Genomic DNA, 20500 nt, shown 5'->3' on the forward strand with positions numbered 1-20500 from the left:
CTAATGATTATACTTTTAAAAGAAAAGACAATAATAACAGTAACAATAATATTTATGGAAAAAGAGATAAGAAAGTAGGTAGGTATGACTAAACAATTCCTAGTGTACAAAAGAACAAAAGATGCAGGAATTAGGTCCTGATAAGAAACACAAGTCTTTAGAGATCCACATTATCCTTAATAATGCAAAGATCTACTGCATCTTTTTCTGCATCCAGGAGTCATTTCAGAGACATTTGCATCAGTGTTCATGCCTCTTTATATTTCATACCATATTGTAGCATACAATACCAACTTTGAAGGTAGTAAATTTCAAAGTAACATTCTAGTGTATTTTAACTTGTTTAAGAATTTGCAGTACTTCTGCAGAAAGCTAAAATTTTATGCCCCAGGAAACTGTAAAGCTTTTCACAGGTTGATATTCCAGTCCAAGACTGTTGTTTTATCAGGAATGGGAAATGCCTAAGGATTTTGATTCCATGCCTTCAATCAGAAGAAAATGTTTTGCTATCCTCGAGCCACAATGCATAATAGTAGGTTGTTAACTCAGTGTGAAATGCTGCAGTGAGAGTGATATTAAATATTTAACTCCCTCTGGTGATACATACTCAGATAAGTTTCTAATGTTTTCATCTTCCCAGTTTGACAGACTTCTGCCCTGATTACAGCTCAATTGCTCACACAGGTCTCCGGTAGCCTCTATCAGAAGAGAGATTTTGTTACAGCGTGGGTGACACAGCCTGCCCGAAAATCCTATTAAAAAAAAGTTACTGCAGAAGTCAGATTGTGAAATACAAATCCCATGGGTTTTTTCTCTTTGTTTTGATGTTGAAATGAGAGAAGAAACATTTTCATCATTTTTACAAGCTGAAACAATTTTGTTCTGTTTGGAACACATAAAAAAAATTTGGTTTGCAGAGCTATATCTGATGAGGAAAAAAAAATTTAAGAAATGTATGGTATTGTGGAAAAAGTATTTTGATGGAAAACTTCCAATAAATTCCTCTTATAAATCCATTTTATAATTATAACCTAAACCAATTTTTTAAAGAAAAGCCTCTTTTAGTATGATTGACTCATGACTGTCTTCTGAATGAATTTTAAGTCTCCTGTTTTGTGCTTCAGAAGTTCACATGTTGATATGAACATTTTTAAACAATCCTGCATGCTATTACTGAAGGAAACCAGGGAATCTTTCTTCGTTCATGCATCCCTTAGCACTCTATTGGGGGTAGCATTTCTTTTGTTTAACTTTGGAAGTGTTGACATCTATTTTTAAACTAGTCATCTCTTCTTCCTTTATAGTCAGTGAAAAGAATTACACATTTGAGCTGTTCTTCTCACCTTGATATCAACATCTAATCTGCATTAAATGAAAAGTCGCTCTTATGTGCCTATTCTATTGCTCTGCAAGTATGATAGGATGCATCCTACCTTTGGTATTATTCTTCCCCAAATATTCAATATAAATCTCCAGTCTCTGATTGGTAGATTACTTAGCAAAGGGATTTTATTTCTTTTCTCCACCTGTGTTCCACATTTTATTATATAGTAGACTATCACTGCCATATCACTTCAGTGAGGGAGAAACTCTAAGCTATGTTTACAAGATTTTTGCAGATGATCTACAACAGATGAAAGAAGAAAAGGAAATTAGCAGTCATCTGAATGACTATTTACAGTGGCTTTTGAAATAAGGGCTTGGTTTTCCTTGAAGTGAGGCTACAGTGAAGTTGTTGCCAGGGGAACAGTTTAGGATGGCAGAGTTCACATTGTGTTTGAAGTGTTTTAAGTCCTTGCATATTTTAGCCCTATTGAAAAGTAAAAATCTTCAGAGGACTGTAAATTGTTGAGCGCATTTAATTTCACTCCATGTGTGAATGTAGAAGTTTTCAAGTCTGCTGTGGTTTAGAATTACCCCATTTAATTATTTAAATAGCAAGCGTCTGCTGGGACTGCACTGAGATTAATGTTTGCTGAGATTTGTGCTTACTGATGTCTTTCATAACAATATCGTCTGTGGTTGAGAATCTTTTTATTAGCTATGCTTCTAGTGGGACCTTATTCTGATCTGGTATCTTGGTAAGGCAAAAGATAGTTTAATAAGAACAAGGTGTCACACTTGTTCCTTTAGGAGAGGAATCTCATCTAAACATGGGAGAGAATAACCATTCCTTAATGTTTTCTTCATATTATGGTTTTTATAGGTTTCCAAAAATAGACAGCCTATTTGAGAGTCATATCATAATAGTGTAGGATAACTATACTTCACATTTTCTTTTATGCAGGGTAGTCCTGGTTTACCAGGAGATACGGGTCCAAAGGGTGATCTTGGACCTCCAGGAGTTCCAGGTGTTCCAGGTGAGAAGAAAACTTACCATACTCCTAAAAAGTATGCAAAAATGTTTCTTTTATATGCTTCCTCTCTCAAAAGAGATGCTCAAAGAATGTTGACTCTACATTACAAGGTACTGAAACAGGACATTGAAAACTGCATCAGAAAGTATACAAGAACACTGAGATTTTCTCAAGGTTTTTTGCCTTGTACCTGTTCTTGCTTTGTAAATTTTCAATGTGCACTTCCTTTGAAAGGCAGATGTAAAATCAGTTGTTAGATATTACCAGTCAAGAATCTTCAGGATTTTCTTGAGAATTGAGGAGGCAAATGTAATAATTATATATGAGGAAACATGGACTCAGTATGCCTCCCCTGTTGACTATATTGCTGCTACTGACAGCATCATATACACGATAACAACATGTGCGTGAAAAATATAGTTAGTAATACAAAAAAAATAATGCTTATAATGTATAGAATTTTATTATTAAAGTAAGAGAGTTTTGAAGAGAAGTAAGAGAGAAAGAGAAATTTGGTTTCAGTCATAGTTTCTTTGGTGACATACTGCAGTTGTTTTTGTTGTTTTCCTGCAAAGAGTTAGAAAGTACTAGTGCAAATAAAGTCACATCCTTTACAGGATCATGGGGTCATACATGATTATTCTGCACATATCCTTCCAAATCAAGAAATTACTGAATTTTCATGTAAATATTTCTTTTACTTTAGGTCCAAAAGGATCTCCTGGCTTCCCAGGCCTTAAGGGTGAGAGAGGTGACCAAGGTCTTCCTGGCTCTAAAGGTATAGTATAAAAACTTGCTTTTTATTCCCAGATGTTGTTGGCAAAATGGTTATTTGTGATGGATCAGTTGATATCTCCTTCACCCTTTTATTCTGTGTAAAAAGATAGAACATGAAACCAGATATCATAGTATCATCATCTGAATGATCAGATTAGATTTAACTAATGGTTAGAGAGTTGAATGTATTTATCTCCTGCTCTGAAAAATGAATACTGATGTATTGTCATTATTAGAATCTTTAAATAATATCCTAGAACTATAGATTCTTAAACTGGTTTGTGTTAGAGGGAACTTTAAAGATCATCTAGTTCCAATCCATCTGCCATGGGAACAGCTTGCTCAGAGCCCCATCCAACCTGGCTTTGAATGCTTTCAGGGATAGAGCATCTGTAGCTTCTCTGGGGAACCTGTTCCCATGCCTCACCACCCTCACAATAAAAAAATGTCCTCCTTAAGTCCAATCTAAATTTACACTCTTTCTGTTTTAAACTGAAGCCTCTTGTGCTGTCACTCCAGACCCTGGTAAAAAAATCTCTCTCAGTCTTTCTTATAAGCCCCTTTTACATATTGAAAGGCCGCAGTGAGGTCTTCCTGGGGCCTTCTCTTCTCTTCTCCAGGCTGAACAAGCCCAACTCTTTCAGCCTGTCTCTGTAGATCTGTTCCACCCCTCTGATCATTTTCATCGCCCTCCTCTGGACCCACTCTGAAAGGTAAATGCCCTTCAGGGAAACCCAGAACTATATATAGCACTCCAGGAGGGGCCTTACGAGAACAGAGCAGAGGGGGAGAATTACCTCCCTTGAGTGGCTGGCCACGCATCTTTTCACATAGCCCAGAACTGAACTGGCTTTCTGGGCTGTGAGTGAACATTGCCGGCTCATGTCCAATTTTTCATCTACCTTTGTCCCCAAATCCTTCTCTGCAGGGCTGCTTTCCATCCATTCATTCCCCAGTCTGTACTGATCTTGGGGGTTGTCCTAACCCATGTGTAGGACCTTGCACTTGGCCTTGTTGAACTTCATGAGGTTCCCATTGGCTCATTTGTCGAGACTGTCACGGTCCCTCTGGGTGGCATCCCTTCCCTCCAGCATATTGACTATACGACTCAGCTTCATGCCATTTGCAAACTGCTGGGAAAACTCCGTGCAGCCTGGGGTCTGGAAAGCTATTTCAGTCCATGGGAGGTCTGTTTGGCTAGAGATACCAGTGTACATAGGCTTCTGTTCTGGAAGCCTTGCAGTTTAATTTACAAATAAAGTCTAGAACAGATTCATATCTTGTAGCTATAGGTTCTAGTCTTTGACTACATAAACAGCAATACAAAGTAACATTGTTTTGGGAGTTGCTTTTTTGCTGTTGTTGGTTTGGTTTGGTTTATTGTACAATATTTAATACATGCTGATCTCTTCTGTTAACTTCCACAGGTTTACAAGGCCCACCAGGCCCACCCGGTCCTTTCCAGCTTGTTAAAGGGGATCCTGGCTTGCCTGGCCCTGTAGGACCAGTTGGTCTCAAAGGATTCCCAGGACTTCCAGGTCCCAAAGGACAGCAAGGTGAGAGTTTCTAACTTGCCAGTAGACATACATCTTAAGTAATGTAAAAATAGACCAGTAGTAGGCTAGACACCTGATGATTTTTGGTATAATATTGTTCAGCTTTTTATAAGCCCCTTAAATTGTGTTAATGATGAGGAAGAGAGTCCCTTTTGAAGCTTATCTAAAACAGATACCTTCCTAGTTATTTTTTTATAGGCTCTCACTCTGCAGTCATCACATCAGTATCTGGGATTAGCAGTAAGCAGAATGGCTTGAAATGTTCTGTTCACCTTTTCCTCAGAATGTATTTGTTAGGCTATCTGCTGTCTTCAGTGTTGAATCCAAACTTAATTACTGTGTGTCTCTGAGAGGAGACAAGTGTGAGGAAACACACTTGATTCTGGAGCAGAAAGTGCTTCCTGAGAAAACTTTTTCCATGGTCCTAGATTTCTTATTTTAGTCCGTTAATTGCAATTTTTATAAAGAGTAGGTGAAATGCAAAAGTTAAACACATTAGAAAATAATAGAATAGAGCAAAGGGTAAGACAAATTAAATCCTGGCACAAGGACACGTGTCCCCCGGAATGACAGGACATAAAGACTGGGAGCTCAGAAGTGTTAAGATTCTAAGGGAAGGCTTTTTTTCATGATTGATTTATGGTAAGATGATGGGGAATGACAGTGGAATATAATGCATATCTTCTTTCTAGTTAATATAGTAGATATGGAAGTTTGCTCTTGAAGGTGGGGTTGCAACTGTGCGGCTGCTGTCCTTTAGGAGACAGCTATGGCATAATTTCAGTGATTGAGCATAGCAGGGATTTGCTTGTATGGGATCTGTCACTATTCACTTGTAGTCAATTCAATACATAAAATATTATTTTTTGAGTGATCAGGTAAAGGAGAGGTGTGAATATCTAAAGCTTCTGATGGGTTGCAGAAATGTTGCTGTGGTGATGATAGTGTTAACTTCTTTTTCCTGAAGTCAGAATGACTGAGTTAATGTAGGACTCAAAGCATCCCTAAAAATTCATAAAGGGAAGACATAGTATGTGTCTGAAAACCTGTTTGAAAGAAACTAAGAGGATACCAATTTTCCCACTCTTCATGACCTTTTTTATGGCCTATTTTTGATTGAGTCGTATGATAAGCAGAGAGAGAAGAGACTGCTGCTCTTTCTTTTCATTCCAGGCAAATACTAGTCATCTTAGAAGCACACCCTCTCCTTACTTCTCTGGTCTTCTCTACTATAATCACTTTGCCTGCAGTAACCCTCTTATGTGACCTAGATATTGAACCAAATGCACTGAGTCTTCATGACTTAAGTTTATGCTGACATGTACTTGTGCTGTACTGTATTAAAAGCAAAAACCTCAGAACTAACATGAAATCATATCCAGTAATAATTATTCCTTTTTTTTTCTTTTTCAACAGGAGTGACAGGACCCTCAGGTGTGCCTGGACCACCTGGTAGTCCAGGGTTTGATGGTCAGCCTGGGCAAAAAGGAGAAATTGGTCCTTACGGTCCCCCAGGTAAGCCCAGGAATTCTTCGAGGACTTGATTTCTTAACTGAAAAATAATATATGAGATTAGCTGTGAATGTATCTAACTTCACTTCTTTAGTTATGTAGGTAGAGTACTACTGTCTGTAGAAATATAAGAAGACTCTCTGTATTGTAGGGCCCAGAGGATTCCCTGGTCCACCAGGCCCTGACGGCTTGCCTGGGGCTATGGGCCCACCAGGTGCACCTTCTGTTGCTCACGGCTTCCTTGTTACCAGACACAGTCAAACCATTGAAGAACCATCGTGTCCATTTGGAACAAGGCTGATTTACCATGGCTACTCCTTGCTTTATGTGCAAGGCAATGAAAGAGCACATGGCCAAGATCTGGGTAAGTAGAGACCAAATTAGAATTCAATTAGAATTCAATATAAACCAAATATTTCTTTCATTTGTAGAACTGTCTTGAACAAATCTGTGTAATTACTCTTGGCTAGATGGTGCTTTATTATGCCTTCCAGTTTGGTACAAGAAATGGTTTGGTGTATAGTAGAAACAGTGTCAGTTTATTTAAGAAAGTCTTTATCAAAGCCTTTGACATGGTCATCCCTAGTATCTTTGAAGTCACATTAGTGAGATATGGGCTGCCTAAGTAGATAAGGTGAGTGGAAAATTTGTGGGTCCATCAGCTTCAGGTGAGCAGATGTATGAAGTCTGAGTGGTGGCTGTTGATTAGTGATGTCTCTCAGGAATTAGTACTGGGCCAATGTTTAATGACTTTATTCATAACGTGGTGATGGGATAGAACGTACTCTTAGCCTGTTTGTTGGTAATGCCAGGTTGGAAGGAATGGTTGATCCCCCGTTGTGCACAACTGCCTTTCAAAGAGACCTGGCCAAAGTAGAGAAAAGGGCTGAGAACAGTCTCAAGTTGTTCAATAAAGGCAAATAAAGGCAAAATGGTGCACCTGGAATGAAATAACCTAGTGCAACAGAACAGACTGAGGACTGGCTGCTACTTCCAGTAGTAGCAATGCAGATTTCTCATGACCTGCTTTGCAGAAAAAGACCTGGTAGGCCTGGTGAGCAACACTGAACATGATTTAGTAGGGTGCCCTTGCCCATTCCCCACTGCTCAACCTACTGGATTATGCTGGTAAAAAATGCAGATGGAGAGAAGTGATTCTTTTCCTCTTTTTGGCTGTTGTGAGACAGAGCTGGCCCAGACTTGGGCATTGCAGAACGAGGAAGATGTTAATATACTACAGTGAATACAACAGCTAGCTACTGAAATGGCTAGTGGGGTCTGGACAGCCTGATGGAACTGGGTTTGCTCAACCTTAACAGGTGTTTGGGGGCAGACCTTTATTGAAGTTTACAGCTGTCTACAGGGGGGTAGAGGAGATGGGAGTCAAGCTCTTCTCAGAGGGGCTCAGTGACAAAAGAGGCAATGAACACAAGTATGAGGTACTTTTCAGTAAAAGATAAATAAATGCATTTTTACAATGCTGGTGGACAGCCATTGGAACAGGACCTCAGAGAAGTTGTTGAATCTCTGTCTTTGGACATACTCAAAACTCAGCTGATCCTGGACCCAATCAACCTGATCTAACTGGCAGGGGATTAGGATAGACTTCTAGAGGACTATTCCAACCTAATGTATTCCATAATTCTACAAGCAAGACCAGACTACTCTTTGCCTTGCCCTATTCCTTCCTCACGGAGCTAAGAGAAGTCACTTCCTCTGAGAGAACTGAGCCCTCCAGAGCAAGTGTCCTCTGCTTTTTATAGCTGCTCCTGGAAATAATTGTTTGGTGGTTGGCGACGGTTTGACAAAACTGTGTTAATAAGTAACCTTTCCCTTAACATTGCAGGCACAGCAGGAAGCTGTCTTCGTAAATTCAGTACCATGCCTTTCTTATTCTGCAATATCAACAACGTTTGTAATTTTGCATCAAGAAATGACTATTCCTACTGGCTGTCAACTCCTGAACCCATGCCAATGAATATGGCTCCTATCACTGGTGATAATATCAGACCATTCATCAGCAGGTAAGGTTTCAGCTTGCTGTATTTATAAAGTGAAGAAGCCTGTGAAAAAGTGTAGGGTACTCTATTTTTCTGGAAAAGGCTTTTTATCTGTATATTTTTATTTACTTCCTTTAAATTTAAAGTTTGAGTTCCTTTGATGAAATGTTTCAAAATGTTCATGTTTTCTGTTTAGACTTTGATCAAAAATAAGTCCGTTTTAGGGGAAACCTAAACAAATAGAGTAGTCGATTTTGAGTATAATTGATATGAAAAGATTTACTTAGAAACGTTGTCTTTCAAAAGCTATGATGTACACTGAAGGAGAAAAATTTTTGAATTTCTTCACAATTCTTGTCCAAAACACTTTTATTTTTTGACCAGCCATAGCTAGAAGCTTTTTAGGGCTCAGTTTCCTTTTGTTTGAAAATGGTAACATTATTTATCATACAGTAGACTGCCAGGCTGCTTCCATTGTTTTGGACATTCTGCTTGAATACAGCCTTTATTGTCTGAATTAAGGGAAACAATTGCAGAATCAATCATTTTTTTTTAATAATTCCAGATTCTCAACTAGCATAAAGAGTGGCACTCATATCAGGCATATCCGTTCTGCATCAATCCAACATGTTGAACTTTTGGTCCATTTTAAATTTTAAGGCTACTAGTTAAAACTCTACTGGCCTAATATGCCCAATGCTGAAGGCAGAGTTGTGAGCAAAAGTGTAGTAAACTGTACCACTGTTGTTAGATGTGGATCTGACAGTGGAATCTCCAACATAGAGCTTAAGTAATAATCATTAGATATAGGTATTACCATAATTCCTATCATTGCTTCTAATCTGTAGCAGCTTTTGCTGTTCCCTACTCCAGTCATGTATAGTGAATGGGAGTGGAGATTCCTGGTAATGTTTTCTCCAGTCTGTATATACCGTCGAAGAGAAAAGACAATCTAAATCCTCAGTGGGTTGTAGCCTTGACATCTTGATATGTTCTAAAACCTGTATGGCTCAACTGCAAAACATTTGATACTTATTTTGCATAGTGGAATTCATCTTGTGTCTGCAGTTGTACTACGCACTCTTATTTTTGGTTTAGTGCCAAAGAAATTTGTGTGTCTTGAAAATGAGTGGCAGATTGAGGACAACATTCTCAAGAGAGCCTATAGCTTTTGTTGGTACATTTTCAGTTGTTAATTGCGTGTGAATGAAAGGGGCTTGAATGTTAAAAAAGATTAAGTGACCAGCTTCTTAAATTCATGTGCCTTTTATGCCATCCCATATTACGCACCCAAAATAGCCTTTAACAATCACTTTCAAAACTCTTGCTTGAGAAGGTACCCACCCATGTTTTATCTTATATTATGCCTATAGAGTAGCTTTTGCACCATAAAAATGTGTATGTGTATATATATATATGTATGCATGTATGTGTGTGTTTTTAGCAAATGACATACTGTAATACATCTTTTGAAAAAAACAAAACCAAACAAAACAAACCAGCAAAGAACCTGAAACACTGTTCTTTCAATTAATTTTATTAGTTGAGGCCTTTCAACCAACAGTTTTCCCAGTTCTAAAGTTGAAAATGTGTGGAAGTGTCCCTTGCTGCCTTGGGTCATGGGACTTCTTTTCATGTAAGGCCTTCTACTGAAATACCAGAAACCTCTTGAAGCAAAGCAGAGCTCCAAGAATAGAGGCAGCTTTACATTCCTTCTTTTAACTTACTCTTTCATTGATGTGTTTCTTAAAATAACTGTCTTGCTTCTGCACTAAAGATGAAGGCAGTAGGTATGAAAGCAGTCATCAGAAGGCAGAAATAGAAGGCTTTCATTCTGAATTCCTTTGCTGCTGTGAACTTTCCAGAATTCAACTTAATCTAGTTTGCACTTGGTTTCATTGCTCTGATAAGAGGAATTAAACTGTTTAGTTTTGAATGATTTTCATAGTTGCTAACTACAATAGCCAGTTGAGGAGTTGTACAAGATTATGATCTACCAAATTCCTTATTACTAGCCCACATATTAAAATTTCTAGCCTAACTCATATTTTTTTATGATTCTCATGTGAAGGCATGATTGATGATTGGATTATTCACTAGCCTAGCAGTTTTGAGACACAGTGAATTTGTCTAAAGTAAAAGAAATGGTGCTGCATGGCTTTCTGAAGAATTGCTTTGAAGTTCCTTGTTCAAGTTACTTTGCTAGAAATCTCTTTCTGCATCTAAAGAGCACAAATGTAAATAAAAACTACTTCCAAGGAAAATGCATGGGGAAGAATCTGCATTAAATTAGATTAGCAGTGGTTACCTTTGGAAGACGTTTTCCAGAGAAGTGACTTTTTCTCTCAAAGTCCCTCCGAGCTGTTTGTAGGATGATGAATTGCTGTTACTCACTCATTTCTGATCACAGTAGACCACTTTTAAGTGATACTTACTGAGTTACGATGTTTGGCTATTTGCCTCCCATGTTCATGACATTGAACACTCTTAGAAACTACAGTACAAATGGGACTAGGAAAGGACAAAGACATGTAAATATTTAGATGAGAGGTCTTTTGTTCTTTGCTCATAGGAAGGCTAATAGGAATAAGACTTGATTGTTAAACTGTCTCTAAGTAAGGGAGTGTGGTGGTTTTAATCTAGGCCTTCCCTGGTTACCAGTTTGTAACCAATGAAGGGGCAGTGTTCCCAGTATTCCATACGGTTTTTACGTAAATCGTGGTATAAATAAGAAGGGAAGAGAAACCTTCGTTCTTCTTCTCTTCCGCCGAAGTTCGGGAACAGTGGGTCCCTGCGTTGGTCTCGCTTATCTAAGGCTGAGGCCTGCAGCATCCACTGACCTGCCACGTGGAGGCTTGGAGAGTGCTGGCCGTGTGTATGTCAATCCTATTTCTTTCTAAGAGATATGGTGAGATTTGTTTTACTAGTTATTTTACTAGTTCTCAGGTTTAATTGCGCATATCTATTGTGTCCCTTTTTGTTTCCTTTTGTCCCTTTTTCCCCTTTTCCTATTCCTTCGGGGGGTACAAAGCATCTTAACTGTAATATACATAAAATATATTTTTTTTATATAACTAGCTTGATTTTCGGGTTCTTCAATTTGCATAATTTTTTTTTCCTTTGCCCTGGGGAAAGTAGAAAGGGAAGAAGAGAGGGGCTGCTACTGGGGGGTTGGGCACTTGGCAGGGAGCCAAGTCCAAACCATCACAGAGAGAAATTAAAAATTAATGAAAAAAAAGAAAAAAAAGAACCAGTTGACTGTTTTTCTAAATAAAACCTTGTGATTTTATTTAGTTTTTGATCGTGACATTTTCTATTTCATGATTCCTTAAAGAAAGTAACTTGTGAATAAAGAAGTATTAATCCTTAAGTGCATGCAGCTCATTCATATCTTGGTCTTTTTAGATGCTCTGTGTGTGAAGCTCCTGCCATGGTAATAGCCGTTCACAGTCAAACAATTCAAATACCACCGTGTCCTGAAGGCTGGAGTTCACTTTGGATTGGTTACTCCTTTGTCATGGTAAGTGCACTGGGCCATACTCTGAGCTGAGGAAAGCACTTTCCTCAGGCATTTGATCTACACTCCTGCTTTGGGAAAATTAATATCCGACTATGTCACTTCAGACCTTATGAGGGCATTAGACCGCGACCCTTTCTGATGACTTTAAAAAGAATCTGACCATTTTCCCAGGCAAGGTCTGAGAAACAGCATGGACCCAGAGTTGCTAGCAGTTTGCAGTGGGAGAGAGGCCACTGTGATGTGGGGTGGTAATTGGGTTAAGCTATTCCAAAACAAACTGTACCAGTCCTTATGCCTTTTGGGCCAAGAGCTGACCCTGGCCTGCTGCTTACATAGAGATAACTTATGTCCTACTGTCAGTCCTGAAGGATTTCTGTGCATATGACTGCCCTGAAGCTGATGTTGCTGATGTGTTGTGCTGCTGCTAAGTGAGACAACCCAGTGCCACCTCTGGAGCCCTTCAGCTCCACTTTCTTACTTATCCTTGAGCTGAGAAACAAAACAGCAGTTGGACACAAGAGAGGACAAGGAGAGAAGTATGAAGAAATATTTGTGCAAGAGAGTTCGTAGATGTTGTAGCAGAGGAGGTGAAGGGTCCCTCTCTGATCAATGCTTTTGCATTTTTCTAGCACACCAGTGCTGGTGCAGAGGGCTCTGGCCAGGCCCTGGCGTCTCCTGGTTCCTGCCTAGAGGAGTTTCGAAGTGCTCCCTTCATTGAATGCCATGGCCGGGGCACCTGCAATTATTATGCAAATGCTTACAGCTTCTGGCTTGCCACTATAGAGAGGAATGAGATGTTCAAGTAAGTTCATGATTTATTTATCAGTCTTTGAGACTCAGTCGAGCCTTGTCACTGAATAAAAGAAGTATTGTTTAAATGTTATACAGGTTCAAGTACTGGCTGTCATCCAGCCTGGTTAGTATATGTAGTTAATTATTTTCGTAACAGAAAAAAAAATTAATAGCTTTTGGGGGAATCTATCATCAGTTAATGTTCATACTGTGTCATTTGTATTCTGTATTTTGCTTTTTGAAATAATATAACAATGTTCGCAATTCTACTATGCTTGATTGTGTTCACGAAGGGGTAACTAGGATAGGCTGACATATTGATTGAAATTAAACATTTTCCTGTAGTGGATGTTAACATATAATAGAATCACTTGAAATTAGTACAGGTGTTGAACTAAGTGAGTGGAACAATTATTTACCTTTCTCTAGTGTGAGAGGAAGTATGTTTGAATAAAATGCAGCCAGTGGTAGTAGGCTTTGTTCTGTTCTCCTGCACATATGTATTTTTCAACACAGTCTAATTTGCTCTATATGAATTTTATTAATATTTTAGCATAGCTTAATTGTTCAGCAGACATCTCTCTGGAGTGCAGGCAAGCACTCTCTTCCACCACAGTCCCAACTGCTGCTCCTGGTACCCTTCATCTCTTAGCATCTTTTAGATCTGCTTAGCCTGTCTCAGTCAGAATGAAGCAAATTGTTCAGCCAGTTTTCACTGTTTGTTTATCAGGTAATTGTCAACTCAATAGGTAGAAAAATTGAACACTGGGACTGATTATCACTGGGACTGTGATAATCTCATCAATCAGAAAAACTACTGAAAACACCCATTACTGGGATAAGCACTGGCTCCCTAGGAAATAGAAAAGCTGGTCAGAAGAAAATTTGGAGGAGTCAGCACTACAGTTGTTTGTCTTCATTGAGTCCTTCCCAGAGACCTCTCAACTTCATACCCTTTTCTGACTACAAACTGTACCTTAGATTCATAAAATAACCCCAGATCAGGGGACCTGCCCTGCTATCATAATTCACAAATACTCTGGAATTTCCTGTAAATTCGTAATCTTTTTTAATGACAGGCATTAGATGTAAGCACACTTTTGTCGGAAAATGTTGTATTTCCAGTTGCTAGGAGATACTTTATGATAGATTGAAAACTAGAGGCTTTGGTTTCTCTGTCTATATGACATCACATAAGTTCCTTTGCTGGCTTTTCATTTTTCCGTAAAGTCACAAGAGTTAGCAGAAAATCATGAACAGTCAAATGTCTTCAGCTTCTTTGCCCACTTTTATTTTACTACACAAATTCTACCATGTTTTCAAACTGCTGCTTTAACAGATAGTGTTTTCTGGTTGAGAAAATGTTCTTCCTCATGACAGAACTGAATTCTAAAGTAACTGCAAGTGGGTGATATTTAAAACTAATCTCATCATAGTTCGTGACCAAACTTGGAAGTGATTACACACTGGAGAACTTAGGAACCCCTTTTTGACTCAACACATCTTGAAGAGACACTTGGCTGCATTCAAAGTTTGTGTTGTCAGTTATAAAGTTGAAAACTGTCTCTTTGTATCAACAATTGCTAATGGGTGTTCTCATTTATTTCTTTTTAATAGGAAACCGACTCCCTCAACTCTGAAAGCAGGGGATCTACGCTCAAATGTTAGCCGTTGTCAAGTCTGTATGAGAAAAACATAATGACTTTTGAATTTCAACTAATTTCACACAATATGGTGCTATTCGTTTAACAGCAATGAAGCCTAGACATATATCATATGTACCTCATTGTTGTCCAATATGAAAACAGTAAAGTGCCTTTTAGGAACTTGCATAACTAACACACACTGCTTTACTGGCCCTGTCCTTGCTAAAGAAGAAAAGAGACAACAAAGATAAGCTTCAAATGTTGACATGCCAAGTGGCACTTTTGATCAAAGTATATGTATTTTTTATATAAATGCAATGCACTGATAGAATAAAAAGTCAGCATTTATCCAGAAAAAAATGCAAAGGTGCTAGGAGGTATGCAGTTCTGCCTTATACTGTTTGACCCCCATTTCTCATTCTTGTATTATATATTTAGATTCATTTTTCTTCCCCAGATAAGTTTGTTGTTACCGTTATCTAGGTGTCTTAAAATTCCAGACTCTCGGGTATGTACTTATTGTTCCTGTACAGAGCAATACTAATGTAAAAAAGAGGTTTGGGATTACAGACTGTGGTTAAGTAAAATGTAACCATCTTTTCACAACATAGAGTGCCATCCTGCAAACCTTTGCTTCTGTTTGTAGTCTTTAGTGCTGTCAGTTTTAATAAGACTACATCTGGAAGAGATTGCCAAATTGGCTTCCCAGATAGGCAAGTGTTTCTGCTATGTTGGTACTATGCAGCTTCTTTATGCAATAGAACAAACTTTCCTGTGGAATAAAGAATGATACAGCAATGGTCAAGAAAAAATTATATATAAATATTTAGTAATTTATATAGATACAAACCATTAGGCAAATCAAGCTCTGAGTTTATAATTTCAAAAAAAAAGCTTACAAAAGTTTTCTTCTTTTTAGTTTCATGAATTAGATGTTAAATGCCAAAATATGATGTGAAGTGTTCATTTTACATAGGCCATTTCAATGCTGAAGTTGCAGAGGCTGAACCCAGGTTAATAGCTATTTGTGTTTATTATAGTAAATCCTGCTTTGAGCTTATAGTCTTTATTCTGTATTTAATATTTTTCAGGGTTTTAAACACTACTCACACACTGAATGACTTGATTTTGAAAAGTATAAGGCCTTTATTTTGTTAATACTGTGCCAAAAAAATTCTTCAAAGTGGCCTCAGAAATATTTCTAAAGAATTTCTATGCAATGATACCATTGTTTGAGCACGTTTGTGTCCAAAGATGTTTTATAGACTATTACCATGAAAATACCAAAAGTTTTTTGCAAATGCCAAGGCCTTTGTGTAATTTCTTACATGTGTATTTCTTAAGAAAACAAGTTTGTAATAAAACTATTTGTGTAAAAAAAAAAAAAAAAAACAGAAGAAAAGAAGAAGTTTTTACTAATTTGTTATGATCATTCATTTACAACAGTGAATTAATTTTTAATAAGCCACAAATAAATGCACAAGCTTGATGCAATCATAGATGATTTTTGTTTTGCACATCTTTCAGATGTACAAAGCATCTTCTAAAGGGGACACCATACTGACACCTCTGGTATTACCTTGTAAGAACTTATACTATTAGATGAACCATGAGTTAAGCATCTATTACTGAAATATGTTTGATGTAAAGACATTACAGAAATCTGCTAACTTCATCCTAGCTCATGGGCACTAATCAAGTTATACACTTTTTTCACTCTTCCCTTGAATTTTTCATGAACAAATCAGAAATTAAGTATACAGGATAAAAATTAAAATATCTTATATAATTTTGCTTGTAAGTGGGCAATGTGAATTTTGGTTCTGGTTGAAGAGGAAGTGGGCCATGCTGTCATCTTCCTTGGCAAAATCACACAATTTGTTAATATTTTGTATTGTTTTCCAAAATTTGTAATCTGCTGAGACTGCAGCTGCTGCTGCTGCTTTGAACTTGCTTTCACTTAAAATCCTTAAAGACATTCTCTGACCAAATGGCTGAAGGCCTTTATATGGAAATTGGCCATTTCCTTTAGCAATGATTCTTAACTCTCATGGAAGTTTTAGCGGTTGATCGTTTTATTTATAAATGACCATTCCTCTTAAAATCCCTTACCAACCTATAAACTGTAAGTCTGATTATGTCTAATCATCCAAAGTGCCACTTCATATTCAGAAGAAGAGAAGACTATAAGGTGACTCCTTGTGGCATCTAGGAAGAATTAAGGAGACATTCAGTCTTCGCTAACTCAGAGGATCCAAACTGCTACTCTAACTTTGTAATCACAACCTACAGTTTATCTCCTGATCAGCTAGGGATTTAATCTGCTACTGTCAAATTGTCTCTGCCAGACAGCTGAGTTTATGAAGTCCTTCATGCATGTTTAAATCACATCTGTGCATAAGAATACAATTCCTGTTGCTAATGAAGAGACTACTGTACTGTAGCTGGGTGTGTATGAATCCTTGTCTTCTCAACTGGGAATATTTGGAAACCAGTTCCTTTCAAAATTTTCAAAAACTGCTTGAACTGCAGATTAATGTCTTACTTATGCGGTAGTAATTATTTACTCCATAACCTCCAGCTCATAAAATGACCTAAACCATTGTCATGCTAAAGATGCTACTTCTACCAGTCAGATATACTGAAAATGTGTGAAAGCTAAATTTTGACGCCCTTGGTGAGGAAGAGCTTATGTACTACAGCGGAAGAGAAGTGTGAAATACATCCTTTCTTTCAGAAATCTCTGATTATTCCCATATTCAGTCATCTATGACCAGCGTTGTGGCTGCAATACAGTTTGTTGTGTGAACAGGCAACTGAAAACACATTAGTTATTTAAATCGTCTTGCATAAGCTTCAGTTTCAGGAGGAAGCTTTCCTAAAGAAGTACAGCTTACTTAGTTTTTGAGTACAGTACTTGAAGAGTCGCTGTCATCACCCAAATAAATACATTTCTGAAACAGCAGGTGGTGCCCTCACTCTCTTTGTAGCAACATTGGGACTGACAACTTTACACTAACGAAACCACCTTGGTCTCTAATCCACTGACATTTGGCTAAATGATTATTTTTCCAAGTCTCCATCTCTATACTGACATGTTCTAGTCACCACCAGTTTTCCTTTTGGAATAGGAATGAAGCAGTTTTCAGTTAAAAAAAAATAATTCAATACTTAGTGCAAAATAAAACTGGAATATAATGAAATTACCCAGTATATATTTTGAAACAAATTATCTCTTAGCCTGTGTATCTTTTCTGATACATGTACATTCACTTTATATGTTTTTTTCTATTTCATAGTGATAACTTCCTTGATGAAACACACTTTTTTCTGTGAAATAGGCCTCCTGAGAACAATATCCCCATACTAGTCTCCCAGAAAAGTGGTTGTATTGAAACCATACCTTTTCACGACTGAAATTGTAAAGCTGCATGATTTTTTGAGAATTCCTTTCCTACCTTTCACGTTTTACAAATCTTGAATAATCTGCACTAACTACACGGGATGGAGCATGAACATGTAAAACACAGGGCCAGAGGAAAGTCCTTCCAAAAAAATGCAAAGAGAGGGGTGTGGGAGTTTTGTCTATTTCTTGCTAGCAAACAATAAGCTTGAGGTGTTAATACCTGTGGGAGGATAAATCACTACTACTTCTCATGAACTCAGGAATGCATCCTATTCTAAAAATATTTCACCCAGCCACGCTTATTGACACTACATTCTCTCTTCAGCTCCCACTCTAAGAGGATGATACTCTGAGCTCATATTCTTACTTACATTTTGATGTTGATTTGAAAAGATGCATTCCTTTCCAGCTTTTTCTTGTCTTCAAACCAAAGAGAACAGAGTGTAAACATTCAAAAGATTTACAAATCTCTGAGTCTTTTACATATGTTAGAGAGCTGCCTTTATTTTCCTCTGGCTATATGCAGTCAGCTCTATTTATAATAATTGGCGTGCAGAGGACAGAAGACTTGACAGAGTGAAAGTTATAGATGAAACACGATCATTTGATGCTCTGTCAACTCCTGTCTTGCCTAAGAAAACAGGTTAGATTCCTGCAGAACTGTGCCAGGCTTCATTTGTCCTCTCAACTCCATGAAGTATGATTTACACTGTAGTAAATAAGCATGTGAAACAGCCTGGGCAGGGGAGAAAGCCCTTGTAAAACAGTCTAAAGAGCATTGATCAGACCTTTGTGTTCTTCCCTGTGCACAGCTTTTAGACCAGTGTAACTCATGGTGTGTTTTCTCTAGAACATACCTCTCAGTCTTGCACCACAGTGCTTATTTCTCACCATCAGTTCCTGGAAGAGGTTCAAAGTGGAGAGTGCTAGAACATGCCTGGTGTTATCTTCTGCCAAAGCTTTTGTTATCTTTGTGGGCATAGTAGCTGGCAGTGGAAGATGTTCTCGTCTTCCTATTTCCTCTAAATAATTATAGCAGCATTTTTTCCAGCCTAATTTTGGACATGAACTTGTTTGTGAGATGTGATCAAAGTGTCAGCAAAATCATAGGGACTCAAAAGGCAGTCACATGAATCCCATGTCGAGAATTGTTTGTGTTTCAGAAATGTATCTGGGAATCCCCACATGAGCTGTGATGCTCAAACACTGATTCCCAGTGCAGTCTCAGTGTGCATTATTTTATAGTTACATTGAGGTCCACCACCTGTTTCCCCAGCATGGATGTGTTGGTGTGTCTGTGGGAACTCTGACCAGTAAGAAGGTGAGTACCAGACAGAAGTGAATGAAGACTTTTGAAGCTCAACAGTCACGTCTACAAACAAAATTACTGTTTGCTCTCATTTCCACATAGACTGACTACAACTCTTTCACAGATTTTTTGACCACCCTTGATCAATTGGGAACTGTCAGCTGTCTCTGTTCAAAGCCTATCCAGGCCTTTTAGCATTGTCCCTGAACTGAGAAAAAGACCTAGCCCAGGACCCTGATAGACACACCCTGACTCATTCTCAGCCTTCCTATTCCAAAGAAAAGAAAAGAAAAGAAAAGAAAAGAAAAGAAAAGAAAAGAAAAGAAAAGAAAAGAAAAGAAAAGAAAAGAAAAGAAAAGAAAAGAAAAGAAAAGAAAAGAAAAGAAAAGAAAAGAAAAGAAAAGAAAAGAAAAGAAAAGAAAGAAAAGAAAAGAAAAGAAAAGAAAAGAAAAGAAAAGAAAAGAAAAGAAAAGAAAAGAAAAGAAAAAAGAAAAGAAAAAGAGAAAAGGAAAATATTACACTGCAGCTCCCCTCTGTTCAAAGGCAAATCTTTCTTACTTCAGGGGAAGATGACCTCTTTAAAATGGGAAGAAAAAATTGAAAATAGAAATTTGAGAAAATATTCTGTAGATTATAAATTCACATTATAAGAACAGTTAGGGTAAGAAGGGCAATATATGCTATATATTTTTTCTATATATTTTTTTATATTAAAAAATGTTGTAATCATCTATAGTTATGTGGGAATTGCAGGGATTCCTTGAAGAGATGGGGATTTCTTTACAGGAAAGCTACAGAAGTTGTGAAGGCTGAGTTGAGAAAACCACAGAAATTTCACTGGCTGAGTAGAGTCTCCTGAACACAACCTTGCACATTTGAAATAAGAATTGTATTCAGATTACAAAGATTACTGTGATTGCTAGCAGTGCAAACCAGAAGCACATTTCCCAGAGGGACGCACTGTATCCTGGGAATCATGGGTACAAACAACAGAGAGAATGTTCAGATGAGGTGCTTTGGAGCTCTGCAAGGTGGCACAAAGGGCCACTCTTTTTCAGAGAACTGACCTAAAATATTGAGTGGATCCTATTAGTCAAAGGGCAAAGTTGTCTTGAGAAGACAATTGCGAAGAGGATCTGAAATCAATGGCCAAGTGCATGAACCACCAGTAAAAAATATGGTCTCTTCCACGTAGCTTTAGTACCAAGCATTTTTTTTGTATTTTCTGTTGTGATCTATTGTAATCAGAGAAATCTAGCCAACACAGGTATATGAAAAACTATTTGCAAGGAGCAGTTTTCTTTCCAGAAACACAGTACAGTGGAAAATTTTAAACTTTTTCTTCTCATTTTCACGCAAATTGCACAGAATCAGAGAGAGAGAGAATGAGAGAGAGAAAATTTGTAGTTGTTTGTTTGCTCTTGCAAAGTACTGAACATGACCCCTCAGGAATGTGTAGGAGAGGAAATGAAAAGCAGACGTGGGAAGCTGAAAAAGCAGCACTTCTCCTCTATCATTAAGTATATAATAAGGTAGATTACATCAGTTGTTGGCCTAGTCTCCCTGGTGAACAGGTGTCATAGATACAGCACTGTCTAATCAAATATTAACTCATCATGTGGCAG

At 37.8% G+C, this 20500-nt stretch overlaps 1 protein-coding gene across 1 annotated transcript in view; it reads left to right on the forward strand.

Moving 5' to 3' along the window:
• COL4A1 (collagen type IV alpha 1 chain) overlaps positions 1-17125 on the forward strand; it is a 122418-nt gene extending 105293 nt beyond the window's left edge. The window contains exons 44-52 of the mRNA XM_027888692.1: positions 2288-2360; positions 3064-3135; positions 4562-4690; positions 6107-6205; positions 6354-6566; positions 8049-8226; positions 11608-11722; positions 12352-12524; positions 14132-17125. Coding sequence (XP_027744493.1) covers positions 2288-2360; positions 3064-3135; positions 4562-4690; positions 6107-6205; positions 6354-6566; positions 8049-8226; positions 11608-11722; positions 12352-12524; positions 14132-14213 — 1134 coding nt within the window. The 3' untranslated portion in view covers positions 14214-17125. The remainder of the gene's footprint in view (positions 1-2287; positions 2361-3063; positions 3136-4561; positions 4691-6106; positions 6206-6353; positions 6567-8048; positions 8227-11607; positions 11723-12351; positions 12525-14131) is intronic.
• Positions 17126-20500: the final 3375 nt, after the last annotated feature.

The sequence above is a fragment of the Empidonax traillii genome, unplaced genomic scaffold (genome assembly GCF_003031625.1).
Source record: "Empidonax traillii isolate 1590-97213 ecotype Southwest subspecies unplaced genomic scaffold, ASM303162v1 scaffold244:size1524873, whole genome shotgun sequence".
Classification (NCBI taxonomy): domain Eukaryota; kingdom Metazoa; phylum Chordata; class Aves; order Passeriformes; family Tyrannidae; genus Empidonax; species Empidonax traillii.